Consider the following 22,515-nt stretch of genomic DNA (forward strand, 5'->3'; position numbering starts at 1 on the left):
TCCATCACTCAACCAACGCTAACAGTAACATTACCTAGGTCCTTATTGATATTATAAGATTAACGCATCCTGCAGTAAAACCAAGCATGTCCGATAAACATCCTCAGATTTATTTCGCTTCAAGAAGAAATGGGAATTACATTTCATGTGAACATCATCCTATCCTTATTAGACGTTCTCTGCGGTAAACTATAGTCCTTGTAGGAAGCGTCCATTGTTATTCCAACCCACGTTTAACTTCCAACAAAATTACGTCTCACTGCAACGATCGCCATCTAGTGGACAAACGACTACTTATCGCCAATACTGGAAATGCAGCCATGATGATGATGATGAATTTATATTTTGGCTTTCTTTTAATCCTACTGAATTTGTAATTATCTATCGGCCGTTCTAATACCGATAGTATGTGGGTGCCTGTGTGTGTGTGCATGTGTATATGTGTGCACCGCCATCTACAGGCCAATGAGTGTACAGTCACTAAATGTACACATAATCTATTTTTTTTAAGACCCCCCCATGGATGAAATTCTACGAAACTTGGCATACCCCCAGAGAATGCCAGGTCAATCATACAAATAAAATGTGGTGCAGTTCTGAACATCTTAACTGAAGATAGGGGCGATTAAAGCAGAATAATATTGCATTTTCATTTTTTACCGGGGGGGTGCAAATCACAAATGAGTGATTATGGGCCAGATTGATGTGGGCCCTTGAGACCAACATACCATAAAAGATTCTTCATCCTCGGTGCCACGGTTCAGGTAGTTATTTAGGAAAAACTGCTTTTTTTGCGGTTCGGGGGGCCCAGCACGGGGGGGAGTGGACCCCGGGGACGAAACGAAAATTTTCCGTAAAAGTCTAGTGGGGCTACATACCCACCAAATTTCATGTGGTTCGGTGTCCCGGGTATCGTTGACCAAAAATGCAGGAAGTAGAAGCTAGCTTCGCTAGCGGCGGTCATAATAATATTGGCCTTTTCTGCCTTTTTCTTATTTACACGCAGTTAAGAGAAGAGAGAGATTTTTTTTCGTCTTTCAACTTGATCTGGTTCAGCCTATGGGCTACTGGTCCGCTGATAGAAACAATGTAACTATCTGCTCCCACTATGCAAACTCAACTTGTTCCCGCTATTTTAAGTAAAACAAAACAAAAGACATAGGTAGCCTACTAGCCAAAATGGACAGGTGGCTGCTTAAAAAATTGAACAAAAGCTCGGAAGTGCCATCTACCAGTGCGTCTACTCCTCCGTGATCCTCAGATGGGACAAGTCTAACGGCCGGTGAGAATAAAAAAAAAAAAAAAAAAAACGGCGCGTCGGCTTTATCAGAAAGAATTTCTGAAATATGCATTCACTTGCCAAGTTAAAGATAACCTCAACCACCCACAATGTGTGAATTGCGGCGATGTTCTGGCGAATGAGAGCTTAAAACCTGTCAAAATGAAACGACATCTCAAAATACAGATGTCGGCTCAGCACCGTGGAGGAAAATCTCCGTGTGGCCGTATGCAGCATTCCTCCTAGAATTAACTTGCTATGTTCACGGAAGCATGCTCACCCTTCCCTTTGAAATTGTTAAAGATAGTAAACCAGAAAAGAGAAATAAAAAAAATATTGTTATTGTTATCGCCATAAATATAATTAATGTAACGTTGTAGGCCTAATGCTGCATGTGTGTGCGTGCTTGTGTGTCGCCAGCCTTCTGATAGCTCTGATCTGATATGGCGGCAGCCTACACTTGTTTAATCGTGATTGTTTGGTTTTCTCGGTTCTTGTTCATATGGAGTAAATAAAACAAATGACTTTGCTTTTTAGTTTTTGCTTGATTTAGTTGTTAACGTTTGAGGGGGGTATTTGAGTAAGGACTTAGAATGGGTTTGGGGAAAGTGGGGTCGCCAGACCTCGCCATACTTTTTTGTGGGGTCGCCAGACAAAAAGTTTAAGAACCACTGGCGTAGGCTACACATGCTCCAATAATTCAAAATGACAGAGCAGCGATTTCATTACGTTACAGTTTTTAAGTGAGAAATTGCAGTAAGTGGAGAAGAATGTTCAATATAGCATGACCCTATAGACGAGCAAGTGGGCTCTAAAATGTATTGTGTGCACAAGCACATATAGCCTCACTCACTGAATTTGGCTCTCACATGATATGCTGCTAGCCTGACGAGCCAGACCCACAATAAAATGTAGGGTCTGGGCACTCACCATTCGCAGTGCTCAGTCAGAGGGGCGGGATAATCGGTTGTCTTTCAAATTCCCTCTGTACGCAATAGGACAGCGCTGAGTCCCATGCGTTTTCCCACCAGCGGAGCTAGTTGGCTAATTCAAACTTTTGCCATCTTAAAACAAGCTTAACTCGTGTCACACTGTTGGCCAACAGCAACATCCATCTTCTTTGTTTTCAAGTAGCAGGGAATTCAAGCCAAACCGTTGCAACTCTGCCATCAATCATTATGTTAAGCCCGCCTAACGACTCTATACACGATTTGATTGGCCTGATAGAAGTTTAATTTTTCGAGCTCACAAGCCAACGGAGAGTTGCTAGACTAGCCCTGGAAGCAAATGTAATTTGCTGCCGCTAGGGTGCGTCTAGATTTCTAGGCTAATATGCTGCAGGAGATGCCAAGACTAAGATTGGATTTATGTTTGGGGGGTGGAGAAAGAACAAACAAAAGTCAAAATAGAAATAGAAAACATAATTTGATGCCTTTTAAGTCGATTAGATGATAGTAGAACTATCGCATAAAAACAATATTGCACTTGTGATGGTGGGTTGGCCTGACGAAGACCCACATTGGCACACAGGCATCCTGTGGGCACACAGTCAGGGTGCCCCAAGCAGAGCCTGTCTGCAAACATTCACTTCTATTTTTGGGCACAGAGACTGATCGAGTGCTGCCCGTAACAGAAGGCAGGAGATCGAGCAGACCGTTTCTGAAGTGTTTGAGATGTTCTAAAAACAGACATGTTCTAGAAATCACCAATTTGAAAAATCGGTTTTGTAAATGTCACACATGTGCATATAAATTCTTAATGTGACTTTCCAATGTTCATATAATATGTGCGTATATGGGTAATCAGTCAATACCCAATAATATGGGTATTGACAGATTATTGACCTGTGAGAGGCCGAGAGGGTTGGTTCTGTTCTACTTACGTACTCTTAAAAAAATAGGCTTCAATCAGTTTTTGTTTTTATTATAGAAGTAGTAAGCGGATCAGTTCTCAACAATTTACATAATACATAATTTACTACTTTATAACATGAATGTAATATCATATTGGATGATTGATGAAAACATTGCAAGGGAAAATATGCACAAACCAAGTAGCTCTCCTCAAAAATCAGTTTAGTATCATATTCATATTTTGTTTCATGTCTCATTTCACATACATAATTAATCTTTAATCAGTGAACATTTGCTGGATATTGAGCAGGGGGGGGGGCATCTTAAAGATGGGAAGACATGACAAGGTCATACAGGAATGTGATGAACTGCAACAGATCGCTCTTCAACCTGCATATGCATACGCTCTTAAAGCAAATATGTTGTCCCTATCTGGGCACAAAGATGTGTTAGAAAACAACGTAGGTTGTGTTATTTTCAACACATTTGTTTTAAGAGTGTACATAATGATTTGTGTGTGTGTGAGAGAGAGAGAGAGAGAGAGAGAATGCCAAATGTATTTATGTCTTTATGCTGAAACATTCACTCATGCAGCTCCTTGGTCCCAGATGACCTTGACCGGAAGATTCTTCATTCTCTCCTTGTAGACCTGGTCAAAGCGCTCGCTCTGCGCCACCGTCAGAAAGTTCTTCCAGTCCCCAACGGTCCCTGTGCTCAAAAGAGGAAGAACAATGTGTGAGGTCTCCTATGTCTTCAGAGGCTCTGAGTAGGAGAGAGATTCATTAGATCTTGTCATCTTGCCTTTCCGCATAAAGCTGCCTTTGCTTGAATCCAACACGTTCCCTTGAACGGAATTGTGATAGTTTGCTTTTACATCATTCTTCATGTTCTTAAAAGTGACCCTGTCCATGACCTTGTCAATGTCCACATCAGACAAAATCTTTCCAACAAACTTGCTGATCTTCATGACCACCGATCTCAGATCCTAGTTGGTGAGAGAGAGGAAAAGAGACAGAAAGATGTATTTTTAAGGAAATAATGTGCTTTTTTATTAGACTACAAGCTTGTTAAAAGTGGCCAATGGCTTGCTTATTTAGAGTGCATATAAGCCACATAAGACCACCTGTTGGCACATACTGCAATTTGGAGTTCTTGCAGTGAACAAGTGCCTGAGATGGACAATGAAAGACTATGTTTGGGTTTTGACCTGACATGACCCTCTTAGACTTTTGCTTACCATTTTCATTTCCTCGTAGCTCACAAACAGGATATCATATTTGTCTTTGTTGTTAAACCAACCTTCTATATGATCAAACCAGTTTCCCCCTAAGACTGAAGGAAAACACAAATTAACACCTCAAACATTTTCACAATAATCATTCAAAAGTTTATAATATTATGCTAGTGTCTGAATACATGTAGGTTTTCTCCCCTTACTTTTACCACTCAGAAAGTTTTCCAGCATTTCATCAAGGTTGTCGGCAGTCTCCAAAGTGTTAAGCACTTGTGAGAAGTGAAAGTATGACACCAGAATATCTTTAGGGTTCCTCGTAACATAAATAATCTAGTGTGGAAACATACACATACACAACTCAATTTATTTTTTGCTTTTCATATTCCATGTCAGATATTATAAGGTAGATGTTTTCTATTGTTTTTTTTTTACTTTCAATAAGGCTCAGTGCCAACCAAAGCCATCTTTATTTCCTCCTTACTTTCTGAGCTCACAATGTTGCACCTACTTTGGCTCTGTTGCTCTGTAGATCAAGGGGAACCATGTGCTGTGGCAGATGGGAGCAGAACAATCTGGGAGACTCCCTTGTGTCAATTTTATGAGCCGGTCGGAGGTACTCCAGCCAGGGCACACGAAAATATGTAGGCTTCTCCAACAGGTCAGGATGGTCATTCTCATGGAGAATGGAGACAATGTACTGCATCCAAATTGTACCTGACATGTTGATTATGGGGTAATGTTAAATACAGACACAAAAATGATGCAATACAAATTTTCCACTACATTATGATTGCTAGGGCAATTTTGTAATGGCAACTGATATGTGATGTTTTTATAATTTTGTTCAACTTTTAGATAGGAACTCATATGCCTGGTTAAAAGGCATACATTTTGCGTGGGTATTTCTGATGTGTTTTGTATTAGTCCTTTTTGACAATCCAAAAAAAAAGCAACAAAAACAGCCTTACCCGATTTGGGAAATGTCATTATGAAGATGTCACCATCTCTTATGTGAAAACTCTTCAAACTGTCCAAGTACTCAAGTGCCTCAGGTATGCCATTTTCAAAGTGTTGCAAGGCGAAAACTGCACCCTTGTACAAGAGCAAGGATTCCCCAAGAAGTGTGTAGTCTTTCTGTGCCATCACAGTTAGGTCAAACTCGCTGAAACCCTGTTTCCATCCAAAAGATATTTCGCATGAATACGATGTGGCGCATCAAACATTCAGTACGACACACGTGATGACAAAATAAATCGCTGTAACCTTTGGACAAAAGCGTCTGCAAAACAACCTCGTTTTTTTTCACGCTGCGTTAATTCGCTTGGCAGAGGTGGTTTAGCGAGAGTTAAAAAATGATGTAGGCCTAAACATTAACTACAACCTGACGACCAAAGTGATACAAGCCAACAACTCCACAACCCCTGACTACTAGCGCGGGAATGATGCCAACGATTCCCGCGCCATAGATAGGCTACAGCAGACATGTCAAAGTCAAGGCATGCGGGCCGGATCCGGCCCGCGAATGAATTATCTACGGCCCCCGGGATGATATTTGATTAGTATTAGAACCGGCCCGCAGGCCACAGCAACCGGCTGCTGTTTTGCACGCACCAATACTCCATTTCCCACAATGCAACGGTAGCCCACGAACTCACTGCGGCGCCGCAAGTGGGCCTCGGCTTCGTTATTCATCAGTATTCAGTCAGGGCAGATGTCAACTTTCAGCTACCCCACTCCCCAGTGTTGTGCCTGAACACGTTCATATTTTGAGCGAACGTGAACTGAACGTAGTTACTGTATTAGCCTACCACTGCCTGATGAACGTTACGAACTCGTTCATTCTGGTGTCTGTGAACGGCACGCTCTTTCAGTTTAACTTCGTTGAATAGGGTGTCAGATTTCTACAGAGCCTTCCACGCGAAAACCCGGCTAAACACACCGTAAAAATGCCTTAATATGGCAGCATGCAGGTCACCATTTGTCAAACTATGGGCCGCGGTCCACAATGTGGACAATGGTCTGCAGAGTGAAATTATTCCCGGGCCATCGTCTAATAATTTCCTGCGCAATTGATCAAGGAGCCACGGACAGAAAAAGAAAACAAACATTTCTTCAATTAGTAGGAAATACTTGTTTGGTGTCATTAAACATAGAGGCATAGAATTAAGTCGTGGTATGGGCGTTGGGGAGACCGGGTATGGTTGTAACACATTTTTCTTCAGCACCTAAAACTACCATTTCTTTTAAAGCTACAGTTCTGGAACTTTTTGGCAAAGTACCCACATTTGTCTACTACAAGTGGCAACCATTTAAATCTCTTCAACTATATTACAGAATTTGTGAGATTATGACAAATACAGTGTATACCTTTGTTACAACCTACCCCACTACTGGGGTAGATTGTAACACCTATTGGGGTAGATTGTAACAGGTAAATAAAAAAGCAGAATAACAATGGAATTCCATTTGATATACTGATTTATTGCATAAACAGGGTACACAGGGTGTGAAAATAGATTCACCAACATATTGTATACCATACAATCCGTTCTTCACATAGAGAATGGAGATCATATTAATGTTTTAAACTAAATATAAAAACCACAACGTTTATACTTTTGTGTGTGTATGTATTTGTGTCTCTCATGGAAAGAGAGAGAGGGCTGAACAGTTACACACACAAAGATGAAATTAAACAGACATTAAATGGGTCTACTAGCCCCATTCCACAGGTTGTAACATATTAAAAAAATGTGTTACAACCTACCCCACCACTGTCATCCATTGTTTAGCTAGCTGTATTAGCATGGTGCTTTGACACTAGCAAGAGAGAGCTACACCATTCTTTACTAGAAACTATAGTTTGACCTGATGTAACTCATACAACTGTATCTACAATGGTAAAAGCACTAGAAAAAAATAAATCTAAAAAAAAAAGGACGTGGATTTATGCAACTTTCATAAAAAACAGCACAGACTATATTTGGCATTAAGTATTAAAGTCAGCCTTAAGCTATTAATTAGTCTTAGTTAAAGATCTCCAGATCAGTGATTTACGCATGATATGATCCGCTATTTACCATTCACAAAAGCTGGATATTGTGTTTCCTGAATCCTTACATTCAGGCATTCAAATTAAATGTAATTAGCATATAAATATTCTATCAGTGTATTAGTGTTAATTTTGTCACCTATTTTTAATTTAGTCTTAGTCTTAGTCTTGTGACGAAATGTCCTTTTTAGTCTTTGTCATATTTAGTCATTGAAATATAATTTTTGTTAGTCAAGTTTTAGTCAACTAAAAGTCTCGTCATTTTAGTCTTGTTTTAGTCAAAAGAAAACTAAAGCTATCTTAGTCTTTTTTTATAACAAATTATTTCATTCAGTCAGTATGTTTACATGCACAGGTAAGTCGAGCTACAGTTATAGCTCGGCTGGGATTTGACCATAGACAGTAAAAGATTTGACTGGACCACTGTCATGATCTTCGTAGACCAGTGTTTCACAAAGTGTGGTCCGGGAGCACTGGTGGTCCATAAGCTATCCCAAGTGGTCCACGAGCAGACGTGGTAAAATATAATATAGATGAGTTGTTTGCAATATTGAACCAACTTGTATGTAAATTCAAACAGTTCTACAACACTGTCTATGTCAGATATTCCAGTTTAAATCATACGAATCCTCTGACACAATTAAGCAAAGTGCAAAGACAATAAGCAAGGTGGTTCAGTGAGTATTGTGTAGGCTAATATACTGCTAGGTCTATTTTTAATTGTTTTTTAGCTAGGTGGTCCGTGTGTTTCTTTTTTATTGATTAGTTAAGTGGTCCTTCATCTGAAAAAGTTTGAGAAACACTGTCTTAGACTCAAGTATGAATGTTTACTCCACCACAGTAGATGGCGATATGCGCCCAAACGCAACACAAACTCTCCATCTTAGCTAACTTGCTAGTGAACTTTCCATATTAGCTTACTTGCTAGCAAACTTTGCATCATCAGTGTAACTAGTTAAATAGTTGACATTACTTGCTGAAAATTTTCGTATGGACATTCTGGGGGATGTCAATTTGTATATGGATGAGAGAAGCTTCAACTTCTGGGTATGTAGCATTGTGGCATAAAGCCTAGGTAGTTAGCTTGCTAACTCTGGCAGAAATCTCTGGTGTTCTTGTTCCATGTAGTTTCGTACAGGGTTGCAGCAGAGAATGTCTAGTTGCAGCAACAGCACGTAGACTAGCCTACAGGAAAGCTGCTGTGCATGAACCATGAACTCATTCGGAATAAAAAACGTGAAAACGTAACAGCTATTCTGGCTTCTCATTTTTTAGACGAAAAAGAAGAGAGATTTTATCTTAGTTTTTATTTCATGCAAAACATTTTAGTCTCGTCTTTTTTCGTCAACAATAATGCATCTTAAGATAGTCTTAGTCAGTGTTTCAGGACATTAGTGCAGTCTTGTCATCGTCTCGTCTTAGTCATGGAAAAAAAGGTTGTTGACGAACATTTTTTCTCTAGTCTCGTCTGACGAAATTAACACTACAGTGTATGATGCTTGCATGAGGGAAACATCCCAAAACAACAGCACCCATATAACTGCTGTTGTTTTGAGAAGTATTTCTCATGCAAGCATCATGCAACAATGCAAAAACAATGAAACTATTGTAGGCCTAATTATATTTTACATTAGTAAAGCAGTACTCTGATGTGCGTGTTTTCACAAACTTTTGTGAACAATCTTAGCACTTTAAACATTGACTGTTTTGAAGTGCATAGCAATATAGTATAAAAAAAATAATAATTGTGATATCATTATGATAATTTGATGGGGGGTGGGAGGAGGGGGTGGGTTCATGTAGGTGGGCCCTATGACCCCAAAGTGTGCCTTGACTGGGCCTCAGGTCAAAGAAGTTTGAGAAAGGCTGATGTAGACGACAAAGCAGCAAGAGGCATCGTATGATCATTTAAACATTTTTTATGACAAGGTCGGTGAGGATGGGAAAAATCATTTCTGTGCAAACTTTGCCCGCACTTCAGTCACAGTCATTATTCATTTAATCATTAAATAAAATACAGTACACGTCTTGGTTCAATAGGTTACGTGCAGTCATTTTAATATGTTTTAGGCTAATAAACATTGAACCAGTCCGGCCCTCGGCTTGTAGCAATTACTAGCAAATTTGTTTTTTTGGCCCTCTAATGTATTTGACTTTGACATCCCTGGGCTACAGCTTGCAGATCGAGGCTTGCCTCAATGAGGGAGCTCAACGTTGACTTCAGCCCACGTTCAGCATGTCATTCCATATTGACCGTCCGTCCAGAGCGACGCTGTGTCCGTCTATTTATAATAACCTAGGCTACTGTCTACGGAGTTACATTTTTCTCAAGGAAGAAGGCATAGCTTAACTCTATAAAAGGGTATCCTCCTCGAACCCACGTTGATCATAGAATAGAAGAATAGAATAGGTGTTCATTGTCATTGTCACAGGTAGGCTACAACGAAATATAAAGTGCTCTCCCGTCAGTGCATCATTCATGAGTCTATAAAAATAGGCTAATTTAAGTGCTAGTGTTACTTAAAAAAGAATAAATAGAAGCAGGTTATAACAGCATTAGCAGCATAGCCTACATAAACACACACGGTCATACACACCCAGACATAGACTAGGGCTGCCACATTTGATTTGTGAAAATCCGGGACACCCCCCCGCAAAAAAATTATATATATAGTTCAGTAAAAATGTATGTAAACCCATACAGAAAAATTATATATTCACATATATGCAGCTTGAACATATTTCAGTATAAGCACATCTATGTTAAATAAATATATTTACATCTATGTTAAATACATATATTTCCATGTATGTATCAATATATTTCAAAATATAAGTAAATATTCAATATTGGCCACTTTCTTATATTTTATGCATATAATTAAATATATTTAAATATATGACAAGAAGCATGATCACATGACCCTTGATGAAGATTCTGATCACATGATCTATATATTTCAGACATATATTTCTCTAATATAGTTCATATTCTACTATGGTTTGATATTTTCCACATTGATCAATACATATTTCACTATTGTGTTTACTTAAAATCAACCATAGTATCAGTATGAAGAGGAAGAATCACACTCTTCTGTTATCCTTTATTCTATTTTATTGAAAATCTTTGATTTTGTTATGGAACCTCAGTTCTGTCACTTTGGCATTTCTTGCCTGGCCCAGCAATCTGGAGCAATCTGGAGTGAGTGTCTGGCCTGGGAACTGCTTCAGGGTGGTCTCTGAATAAGACAGAACATATACAAATAGAACATGCAAAATATTAGTGACACAAATACAGATGCTAAAGCGCAGAAACAATGTTGTGTTATCACGATAACTGGAGATAAATACAAAGTGAGTTGGAGAGAAAGACATAACAAATAAAATAAACTCACCAATTATCGTCTTAGTCCTCTCAGGGTCCAGGCATTCCCTAAGTGCCTCCTAAAAAATAGCACAATCAATTAGGACCTCAAATAGTTACAGTTTACTAACACAGAAAAGATATATGATGGTGAGGCGAAAATGTGAAGCAGTCCACACAGACAGCCTAACACTTTTACATGAGACAACACAACTAATATATCATATACACAGAAGAGAGAAGCACACAGATACACACTGAAAGGAAAAGTTAGTTTCATCCTCAATTTTTTACTAAACTTGTACAACCAAGAAGCTGCTATTTCATTAAAGTTAATGAATGTAAATTTTAATGTAAAAGTTCACATCTGTATGAAAACACTCTACAAACCTTGTTGAATAAAAGCCTTCAGACTCACAACCTCCTCTTGGAGAGCCATTATCGCCACCTCTTCTGTAGGTGGTTGTCAGTTCTTGGTTATCTCCCACAGCTCACACTCATAGAGAGCTCTACCAGCATTCTCTGAAACCTGCAAGTGAACAGAATTTACAGCATAAATGAGAGTGGCGTTGGTAAAGGGTATACTCGGGTAATATGTAATGTCCTGGGATATTCCCACTCATGAAGTGTCTCCTTTCCCTGCTGCTGCTATATTAGCCTACAAAACAACTAGGACAGGCGCGTGTAACTACAAAGTGGGGTCTGGGCATAGACAGTAAAATAAATGCTTTAATGTCCTCAAGGCAGTCTAAGAGTTTTGTAACTGACTGGGAGTTTTTGAGATTGAGTGGATATCTAGGTATCATCTGCATAGCAAATAAGACAAATGTTTTTGCTGTAGAACTTTGATGGGTTTATGATCTGCATCAATTTGTATGCTATGTATTTTGACATGACAAATTAAATGGTGCAAAGAAAGAAATCTATTTCTAAGGTCAAAATAGTTGGACTGCACTCGAAAATCGTTTATCGAAGCTCACTCTTGAATATCGTTGATTCTCTTTCTCTCTCGAATATTTATTCTCAAATATCGATCAAGGCATACTTCTTTAAGTTGGGAAGACTGGTGTGAGAAGAGGCAGATGAAGGGTCCACCGTTTCAATTCTGGGAGCTTTTGATGTCAATGCAATTGGTGATGTTCTCTTTGATCAGGTCTTCACTTCACTTTGTATTGTAAGTAAGTAAGTAAGTAAGTAAGTAAGTTTAGTAAGTTTAATTTATAAAGCACATTTAAACACAGCATAAACTGACCAAAGTGCTGTACAGCGGACAACTAAAGATAAGGACTAAGACAGATAATACAGAAAAACACATTGAACCAATAGTCATAAGAACATAAAACATAAATAAAAGGAAACCTTCAATATCAGGGCACACAACACAGACATACATAGGATGAGCAGAAGTACAGGGTTATAGGGAACAAAGGAGCAATTGTCAATCGTCAAGGAACAATATTGTCAATTTTTGTCTACACTCATCCCCTTCTTCTTAGCTAACAATAATGTCAACTATGCTAGACGGCTTTCCATACACCTTAGAGACATGGTCTCTTTACAACAAACACATCCTCAGTTGGCCAATGATTTTCAGCAAGTCCACAAGACCCACAAAGTGTTTTCCGGATTGGCTTTTGACCAAGCCCAGGCCAATGCAATTGTCAATTTTTAGGAGGAGTCCAGAGATCTTCTCACACTAGAGTCAAAAGCCATTGCACACCATAGTGCCACTGAGCTTATTGGCCCTCATCTTGAGAAAGGTAAGGTTTCTTTCAAAGACTTTTTCAATGGTTTGGGTGATTAAGCTTCCTTCTACAAACCAATTAAAAAGAACAAGACTGACTTCTTTCGCCAAGAGTCAGACTCAGGTACAGGTGACCGTAAGAAGCAAGTTCTTTAATCATGAAAACCAGTCTTTCCCTGCATCATTGAGCGACTCCAGAAAACTCCACATGGGTCAGAAGTCAAAACTTGTCAACATTCTGGAAACTCTTATTTCTCCTCCAGACAAAGAACCTAAATGTGATGCAATCATAATCGATGGATCTTCTCTTGTTTATTCATTGTCTCCAAAGGCATCAGTGACATTTGAAGAATATGCTGCTCAATAGGTTATTCCAAAGATACATGCCTATCAAAGTATACTACGACAGACATCATATTTGATGTCTACTGCAATTCCAGTCTGAAGGCTGAAACACGATCAAACCGAGGCAAGGGCGGCAGATGTAGAGTGTCTGACAAAACCAAAGTACCACCTAATTGGAAAAGCTTCCTGCGAGACAATGAAAACAAGACTGAACGTTTTGGGTGTCTAGCTTGTTGTGACTTGGTGTCGTAACAATGTGGTGATTGTGACCAAAGAAGAAATGTTCTTTGCAATAAACCTCACAGTCTGGAAGGCCTAAGTCCTTGCAACCAAGAGGCTGACACTAAAATCTTTCTGTATGCCCTTCATGCAGTTGCATATAACCTGCGTTGTGTTGAACCTGCGCGATTCAGCCCTGCACATGCCCGGACTCGAACCTGCAAACAGCAGCACCTGGATCGGGAGTCGAGTGTGCTGACAAACGGCTAAAAGCCCAGGCTACTAGCTCGCATGGCAGCAGCACTCCAGGCGTTGGGGGAGTGAGGTTATGTTAAGGCCCGTTATGTTAAGGTAAAAAAAACAACTTACAGGTGCCTTTAAAGGCTACATTTCCACAGGGACATACTTACACAGTAATATGTAAGACCTCAGTAAAAAAAAGCCATTTGACCCTCCTACCCCTGGCCTGCGCCCCTTCTTAATCCATACATCTGCATGAAAGTTCTGAATATTGCAAGATACAACAGATATTGTTTAGTCATTCTTCAAACCTTACTCCATATTTCCACATCTGAGGATGCTAGTAATCAAATAGCGTGAGCAGGCAGAGATCTTAATGAAGAAACACGTTGCGTCTGTTTAATTTTGCTCGGCCCATGATCGCTGAAGGCGTACACATGCTCCCTTTGGTCATCTGGCATACAGAGACAGATCTGGGTGGGCTGCCACATCTGTTGACCCAAACATACAGTAAACAGCACACTCCTGACTACTCAAATACAGTTTACATGATGACCTTCCAATGAACAATATACCGAGGAATCAGAGATACTGATCCGTTTTGACCCTTAATTAATAAAACATTCTCTTGGAAAGAAGTAATGCAAATGCCATTATGAATGATGGAAAATAAAACACAGTCTTCAGTAGCCAAGTAACCATATTTTATTTAATAACTAGAATAATCCATGCACTCAAAATATATTTAGCCTGTGTTATCTCAGCTTTTATTTGCCATGTAATATTTACTAAGTGAATACATATCAATGTGCTCTGTAAAAAAACTTGCTTGTTGCTTAGAAGCTTGGAATCACAAATCTGAAAACCATCCATGATATGTTCCTGATGATCATGTGGCAAGAAGTAGATCTATTCGGGTTGTTAATAAGAGAAAGTTAAAGAGCTGATTCTGGAGGAGGGCTGAAGATAGTTGTATATAACTAACCATCACTTAACACTAATATTCTTCAGTAAAAGGAAGGATAGACCCATCAACTCATCGTCAAGAACAGCTGAACACCTCACAGAGACAAATCCTTTCAAAATGACAGAATAGCATTCGATTCAGTTTCACTCAGGAAACTTTAAGAATGATGAAATGAATCTATAGGCACAGAGGTTCCTCATGTGAGTGATCTCCTCTTGCTGGGGGCATATAGGCAGGGAGGGATATCTTTAGCTTGTTCTCAATGGCTAATAATGACATGTGTGGTTGATCTTTTTTTGTATCCAGACGACCTACAGCTGGACCATTATCAGCTTGTCATACCTCCACCCACTCACACGCAAATTTAGAACATGCCAGCGTTCCAGATGGCACCCGGCTACTGAAACTGCTTTTTCTTGACCGTCTCTGTTTCTTGTCCAGCGCAGTTCTTCAACATTCCCCACACGCTCACCGCTGTGCAGAGACACCACACGGGCCACTTCACCGATGTGCCACACAGCAGACAGCCCACCAGGGGTGGGCACTGGGCAGGCCATGAGCCCAAAGGTTTTGGGGCTCTCCAGGGGAGAGGGGAGGGAATGATCAAGAGGGAGGACATCACAGAGAGGGGTGGGGTGGGGGCCCGGGGCGTTATCATCCCTTTTCCTGAGAATGTCCAGGGAACATAGACTACTGCCACAGGCTGGAGACGAATTAACTTGGATGAACGAGTAACACTTACATTGCATTGGTCATGTCAGAGATAATATGAAAACTGTACACTGAAGGTATTATAAACACATTATGTTGAAGTTGATTTATTCATTCTAATTTGTTGGTTGGCTTTGGTATTGAGACGGTAACTGTACAACCAATGCACTGATAAAATGTACGCAATACTCAATTCTTCAAGATAATAAACATAGCTTCCTAAATTCAAGGTAGCATGGGGCATGACCAATTTTAAATAGCTAAATAAGTTATCGACACAGTTCTTCATGTTCCTCTGAAGTAAATGTTTATTTCCAATACTTGCTGTACTGCACTCAAATGTTATTTTAGGTCACAAAATCATCTGTCTTTAACCTAAAGGCAACCCTGTATGTACATTACAGCTAAAAACGTCCTATGTAAAGTCATGAGGACTAAAACCTAAACCTTAATCCAACACCTGGAGCCACACTACACCGTTTTTACTCCACTGTGAATGTGAAGAGCCATGTTGTAAAACACTCATCTTTGCAGTCTGATCAAATTTACTATCCAGTGAAATGAGATGCAAATACACCCCAGCCAGTTTTCATTGCAAACATTTATTACAATTTATGATGCAAACAACAGTTTCTCCCTTACATGGAACAGCTCATGGAATGAAAGAATGATGACACGAAGGGACAGAACAGAAAAACGATTATGTGCCATTCCATTTCGCCTCCTCTTGGTTTTTTCTTTAGAAAAGACTACTGAGCCTATTCTCAGTTCTACTCGTGTTAATTTGGCATACGATACCCCCATGTTGTAAATTTCACTCGCTATACTCTCTGTATGTGTTCATTAAAAATTAAGGAACAAGGCATGCATAATAGTTCTTTTTTGTAATGCACATTGATCAAATCAAGAGCTACTCAGGAATCCACTTCTTTAAAAAAAAAAAAAAAACTCCATGTATGGTGTTTGTTTACATTACATCTGGTCCGCTCACTCATTCAGGAATACATCCCTCTTTCTTAGCGCTCTCTATCTCTCTTTTAGGTAGGGGGTCACGGTTTGGTCTCCTCCCCATACAACCATCAATTAGCATTCGGAGGAATCACTTCCATCATGTAGCACAAATCTGTGTTCACTCCATTACTCTTTCTAGTTATTCACAGTCATGTAGTCATTTTCCTGTAGATTTACCATCAAAACCACAACCCCCAAAGATAAGAGACAATTTTGGTCGATTAGAAATATCACCATGTCCTTCCTAAAAAGAGAAATGCACTTCCTCTGTCTCGTGAAAGATTTATTGCCATGTCTTTCGTTTACCTTTAGATGCACTTGGTAACACAAGAGAATGTGTGAAAAGTCTACGTTTCAATAAAAGTTGTGAGGATTAACATTTTAAGAGTTCACAAGAGCTGTCTGAGTCAGGTGTCAATTTCACTTTATAATTTCAATTAGTAAAAATGTCTGGATTTCATGACTTCCAAGTTTGCATGACACAGAGCTGGGAGGACAATGGACTGCCAGACAAAAATCCTTTAAAACCAGATATGTCTACATGGCCATATATATATATATAATATTATTTTTATATTTATAATTATACAAGTTTAATGAAATCATGTTTAAAAAAAAAAAAAAACAAAAAAAAAAAAAAAAAAAAAAACATGATGGACAAAGGCAAATGTCTGAATGTTAGCCTTCCTGTAGAAAAGTGTATTGCGCAGAGAAAGGACAACTTGACAAACTGTTTAAACTGAGTTTCAAAACAGCTGGGCCCCATATACCATCGGAATCACCTACAACGGAGTTGCATTTCACACACCAACGGGCTTCTTGTGGAGGGAAAAGAAAAAAAAGAAAGAAAAATCTTCAGTTGAGATTTACATGTACTGTATCTGCACAGTCAAGGCTAGGTTATTCTCTTAGAAAACAAGTGTGTGAGAAGAGGGTGTAAGACCAAATGTTCGACCAATAAAAGTCTATTGGGCTCGAGCTGTACTGGTGGTGGTTTTTTTTTTTTTTTTTTTTTTTCATTTTGTCGTTGGTTGGTTGTTTTTTCAAGAGCAGACTTTTCCAGACATGGAACTGGGAATGGTGTTGGCGGTCTGGGCTAGGCTGGGCTCCTGGAGCGCCCTCTGTTGGCCTGGGGGGCATCTAGTCGATGTATTGCGAGAGCCAGCGGAAGCCCTCGCCGTAACCCTGTCGCTTCAGCACGCTGCACATGAACACCTCCAGTGGTCTCGTGTTCAGGTCCTTCAGAGGGACATTGCCCTGGAAACCAGACCAACAGCATTAGCAAACATGAGCTAGCATTCCCCTCGCACCCACATGCATGCCATTTACCTTGCCCTACTTATCAGAGGCTGAGGTCTAAAGCTTTGCTTTGAGTCATGATGGAATTTGGCATAAAGACCTTTGCTAAACTGCCACCTTCTGACTATGCCTTAAGTAATCAGTGCGTTTATCACTCCTCATTATTTGAATACCCCCCAATACATGCTTTATATACACAACAGTTAGGTCCAGTCAAACCATTTATTAACTTTTGCTTGGGCAAGAAATATTCCACAGTGTGAATATCCCCAGGACATCCCCACTCGGATTGTTGCTCACTGCTAGTAATCACTCCGACGTGAACGTTCCATTAATTCAAAATGACAGAACAGCGATTTCATTACGTTACAGTTTTTGAGTGAGAAATCGCAGTAAATGGAGAAGGGTGAATGTTCAATATAGCATGACCGTATAGACAAGCAAGTGGGCTCTAAAATGTATTGTGTGCACAACCACATATAACCTCACTCACTGAATTTGGCTCTTGCATGATATGCTGCAGGAGATGCCAAGACTAAGACTGGATTTATGTTTGGGGGGTGGAGAAAGAACAAACAAAAATCGAAATTGAAATACTTGATGCCTTTAAAGTCGATTAGATGGTAGTAGAACTATTGCATAAAAACAATATTGCACTTGTGATCATGGGTTTGGTAAAAAGTATATACCCATGGCCAAGGACATACCCCCTCTGCCTCCAGACGAACCACAGCCGTGGGTATATTCTTACCAACCCTACGCTGCCATATTGCTTAACTGAACACTACAATCAAGAACAACTACTCAGCTTCGAAGACACCCACTCACCTTGCCTGTTGTCTGACCGTATAATCCAAAAATTTCACGCAGTTTCTCCTCGCTGATGGCTTCTGGTTTGTCGATCTTGTTTCCAAGGATGAGGATAGGCACATTTCCAATGGTTTCATCTGTCATGAGGGCCTGTTCCAAGACACAACGGCCATGATTACATTAGGCACATATTCTACAGCTTGGTGAGCACAGAGCTTATGGTTTCCAGGAGTCAATCGTTAGAAAACAAAACATAACCAAGGTAGCCTACATGTAAACACAATGAAAACAATAGCTGTCCTATTTGGTCAATAATGGGTAACGCAACGTGAAAAGAGAGTTCTTGACTGGGAGAGGAGAGGGGGTACTGACAGTTGTTGACTGAGTGACGCCCCTTCCAGAACTCATTACGTGCACAGCTACCAACAGGCGTAGGCCACATTTGCCTGCAGCAGACATCAAAAGTGTTCACTGCTTTCTAACCATCAATACTACCAGTCAAAACAAAACTGCCAGTCCACCATAGGGTACACAGTGTGCGCATTTTGTGTAGGAGTGCCACTGCCTTGAGACACAGTGGTTCTCTAGCTTTCATGCCCATAGACTAGACCAGTGATCCCCAAACTACGGCCCGCCACCTCATTTTGGGTGGCCCCCCAAAACATGTCTGTGGTATATAGCATCTGGCCCGCACGGGAGTACATCGTCAAACTATAACCTAGTGATGGGCAACTGAAGCTTTGGTGAACCACTAAACCACAGCAGTGTGAAGCTAGCAACACTAATGAAAAAATCCAATATGGCTGCCACATGTAGATTTTTCAACATAAAAGTCCTTACCCAAACCAGTATATGTAACCAAAAATATTGGTTTGCTAAGGACTTTTATGTTGAAAAATGTATGTGTGGCAGGGTAGGAATTTCACAGCGGCCACGGCCGTCGTTGCATCTTGCGTTGGCCATGAGGCCCCTTTGAAAATCAGAGGTTTACAGGCCACGGTGGCCCCTTCTTTCAATATTCTGCTTTGCGTCCTACTAATAGCGATTTTTATTTAGCCTGTGGCCTGTCAAAATAATCTTAGCATTCACAGCACAAATTAATTTAGTTTTTTTACGCAGTGGAGAAAGTGACAGCGCAAGAAATAAAGTGCGTCCAAATTCACCCATTCATCTCAGTTGAACTACTCGCGAAGTAGCCTATTCATCACAAGTATCACATGAAAGAGCTTTTTCTCAGCTTTTAAACGATGTTACCCGATAATTGCGGAGTTGAACGGTTCGCGAGAAAAGTAAATAATATAATTCAATTTAATCATACATTCTACTGAAGGTTTTGCGTCCCATGATCTCCCAACCCATTCATCTTGGTGGAATACTTCACGAACACTTCTTTTACCACACGACAAACCATATATCAGAATAAACAGCAGACCTTACCGAACACAAAGGTTTAAAGTACAGTTTAGGTACGGGTCCCCTGTACAGTTAGCCGTTCCAGAGTAATCCAGTTTTGAATTTGCAGTAAATGCATGGATGTCTCCAAATTTGGGCTTTAAGTTTTACAATGTGTTTAAATTGTTCCACATGATTTCATAACGGGCCAAATACAAAATAAATGTTACAAATATCGCCTAGATATTGGTTTATTGAGAGGACAGCTGACCGAGTTTGTGAAAGTAGCCTTAGCCTAATGATCACAAAATGCTAAGCATGCATCTAGGTTATTTGAGTTTTTTAAAAGCTGAGCTGTGGTTAAATTGTTCAATACATGATTTTATAACAGGACAAATATAAAATAAATGCTATATATAGCCTAGATCTGTAAATATTAGATGATCAGATGATTTACAGTTCTATGTAATATGTCATGTTTCTGTAATGTTTCATACAGTGATGCAGGTCTACTGCAGTGAATAGGCTAAACTTTGATCATTTTTATAGCCTACTACTGTATAGTTAACTTTGGCCTTGGTGCCCTGACATGTGGCCTTTGTGCCCCCCACCAAATATGCCCAACTGAAGGCCAAGTGGCCTTGCCCCCAGAATGGTGAAATTCCAAGCCTGATGTGTGGCGGCCATCTTTTTGCTTTTCAGCTAGTGTCGCTAGGTTCACCCTGCTGTGGTTCAGTGGTTCACCAAAGCTTCATTTGCCCATCACTACTATAACCTCCGTAATTTCCCCCATTCATTCTCTATGGCGAGTCTTAACAGTACACATGTAATACTCTTTTCGTCCACTAGTGGTTGTTTTGGTGCTGTTTCACGTTTACCATCGAAAACGGAATGAAATGTAGGCCTACCTGCAAACAATGTAAGAGGCCTATACTGACTGCGTCAGTGCTCAAAGTATTCTAAAATGTTATCAATTAATTGATAATAACTAACTAACTTCTATTCAAGTCATATTTCTGGGACTTCCTGGGATAATTATTTCTATTTTTTATTCACTCGTTCAAATGGTCATCCAAATTCACAAAGTTCTCATCAGGTGAGTGAAAGTTAGAATGGTGGTCATTCCAGATGTTTTTGCCAGAACTTCATAAAACTCTCATAGTTTGAGAACTTTAAATTATTTGTAGGATATTGTTTGTTCACAACTTGAGCTGTGTATGCAAAGACACAGAGTTCAGAGTTCACACATTTTAAATAAAATATACTTTTGGGACTCCCTGCTAATACTTTTGGGAATGCTAAAGTCTTTATTAGTATTATTTCATTTGAGCTACATTTTACATGGCATGATGGCAATATAAACACAGCTAACAATGGTATTAAATTGCAGTAGCCTATGATTAAATGTAATGGAATATTCAACTAAGGTAGACTGTTGTTGTTCACAAGCTATTTATAAGCTATTTATGGTTACTGATATACTCAGAGTCTCTGGCCCCCTCTTAGAGCCAGGCATAGTGAGCTGGCCCTCGGAAGGAAAAGTTTGGGGACCACTGCTTTAAGCCCTACTGCGAGGCTGCAGCTACGAGGCTCTTGGCCACCATCAGCCTTTTACCCAAAAGCTGCGGTGCTCTCTGTATCTCACAGAAGAGCCGTTTGATGCTTGAATTTATCACCATTCTCATCTCGCCTGCTAGCAGCTGTGTGCCGTTTCTGTTACGACTCGTCTTTGAAATGCATCCAAGTCTACAAGACCCGTTGGATTAGATCACCCTATTTCTCTTTCGTTCATTTCACATTTAATGACGCGAATAACTGACTACACACCGAGTAAGGCACTCTCACCGTATTCTGTAATGATGGAATATTTGTGAAATACTGTCCTCATCACAAGTCCAGCGGCACACCGAAGGCCTGATCAGCAAGTGTGGGGAAATTTCCAGTAATCGGACTACAATTTATCTGTTAAATGTCTACTCGGGTTGCTGTTGTCCAATTAACTACATGTAAAGGACATTACAAGGACGGTCATTACAAAGAGTTATTTTGAGTTTCTCTTGTCCATGACATCTGAGGTCAACCGCCTTATGGGGTCTGAGTAATAACAGCTTTCTTATATTTAACTTTCTTAATAATGACAGCTTTTTTACTTTAATTTTATGTAATCCATCAATACCCTGTTTAGTCCTATAAATAATGGTAAGACTGTCTACGACAGACTTGTTGCTCTCATGCTCGCTAGGATGCTTGTGTGTTTGTAACCTGTCTCCGGCGTCGTGAATAAAGCTTTGAACATTACCATACGGTCGGCTTGCCTGTGCGCTACTTTTTGCCTCTTTGTGGTTTAATACTTTATTTTTACCACACAAGCATCCAGTGTGCACCCGGTTTGGATGCATTCAGGAGTTCAGTTTGATGACCCATCAGATGACTCACCTCCACATTTGTGTTTGTGTTCATCTGAGGTTTCATTCATGTGGTTCTCAAGACTCGCATGCTGGCAGGCAGCTATTATGCGCATGCACAGAATATGTTTGCAAAACCTCTGCACGTCCCCACTAAGTTTTCCACAATAACTAGATCAGGCATCCCTTTGTTGTCGTTTTCAAGAGCACATTCAAGGCATTGGACACTTACATCAAGCTCTGCTTTCGATTCTACCAGTCTTGGATGGTCTATGCAATCCACCAGGAAGACTATACCATTGATTGCAGGGAGGTAGTTTTTCCACACTCGTCGTGCTTTACATTCACAAACAGAGAGAAAAAGAGAGAGAGAGAGAGAGAGAGAGAGAGAGAGAGAGAAAGAAAGAAAGAAAGAAAGAAAGAAAGAGAGAGAAAAGAAAGACAGAGAGAGAGAGAGAGAGAGAGAGAGAGAGACACAGAGAGACAGAAAAAGGAAGAGCGAGCAAGAGAGGGAGAGAGAAATAATGAGACAACAGCATTCATGAGATTATGAAAGCTCAACAGCAAATTTCCAGTTAGTTTATTCA

The 22,515-nt window shown here is 40.0% G+C and overlaps 2 protein-coding genes across 3 annotated transcripts in view; both read right to left on the bottom strand.

Moving 5' to 3' along the window:
- Nucleotides 1–3,186: 3,186 nt before the first annotated feature.
- LOC125290971 (amine sulfotransferase-like) lies at nucleotides 3,187–5,586 on the bottom strand. Its single transcript, XM_048237455.1, has 6 exons — nucleotides 5,335–5,586; nucleotides 4,875–5,080; nucleotides 4,570–4,696; nucleotides 4,370–4,464; nucleotides 3,934–4,117; nucleotides 3,187–3,840 (listed from the first exon to the last, which is right to left on the bottom strand). Exons 1-6 carry the CDS (start codon nucleotides 5,507–5,509, stop codon nucleotides 3,719–3,721), a joined length of 909 nt encoding a protein of 302 aa, XP_048093412.1. The 5' UTR covers nucleotides 5,510–5,586; the 3' UTR covers nucleotides 3,187–3,718.
- Nucleotides 5,587–15,594: 10,008 nt separating this feature from the next.
- sar1b (secretion associated, Ras related GTPase 1B) overlaps nucleotides 15,595–22,515 on the bottom strand; it is a 14,454-nt gene continuing 7,533 nt past the window's right edge. For both annotated transcript variants that reach the window (XM_048237576.1, XM_048237575.1), the window contains exons 5-7: nucleotides 22,161–22,264; nucleotides 18,150–18,281; nucleotides 15,595–17,279 (exon numbers count right to left, since the gene is read on the bottom strand). In XM_048237576.1, coding sequence (XP_048093533.1) covers nucleotides 17,163–17,279; nucleotides 18,150–18,281; nucleotides 22,161–22,264 — 353 coding nt within the window. In that variant the 3' untranslated portion in view covers nucleotides 15,595–17,162. The remainder of the gene's footprint in view (nucleotides 17,280–18,149; nucleotides 18,282–22,160; nucleotides 22,265–22,515) is intronic.

Source organism: Alosa alosa, chromosome 2 (assembly GCF_017589495.1).
Source record: "Alosa alosa isolate M-15738 ecotype Scorff River chromosome 2, AALO_Geno_1.1, whole genome shotgun sequence".
Taxonomy (NCBI): domain Eukaryota; kingdom Metazoa; phylum Chordata; class Actinopteri; order Clupeiformes; family Clupeidae; genus Alosa; species Alosa alosa.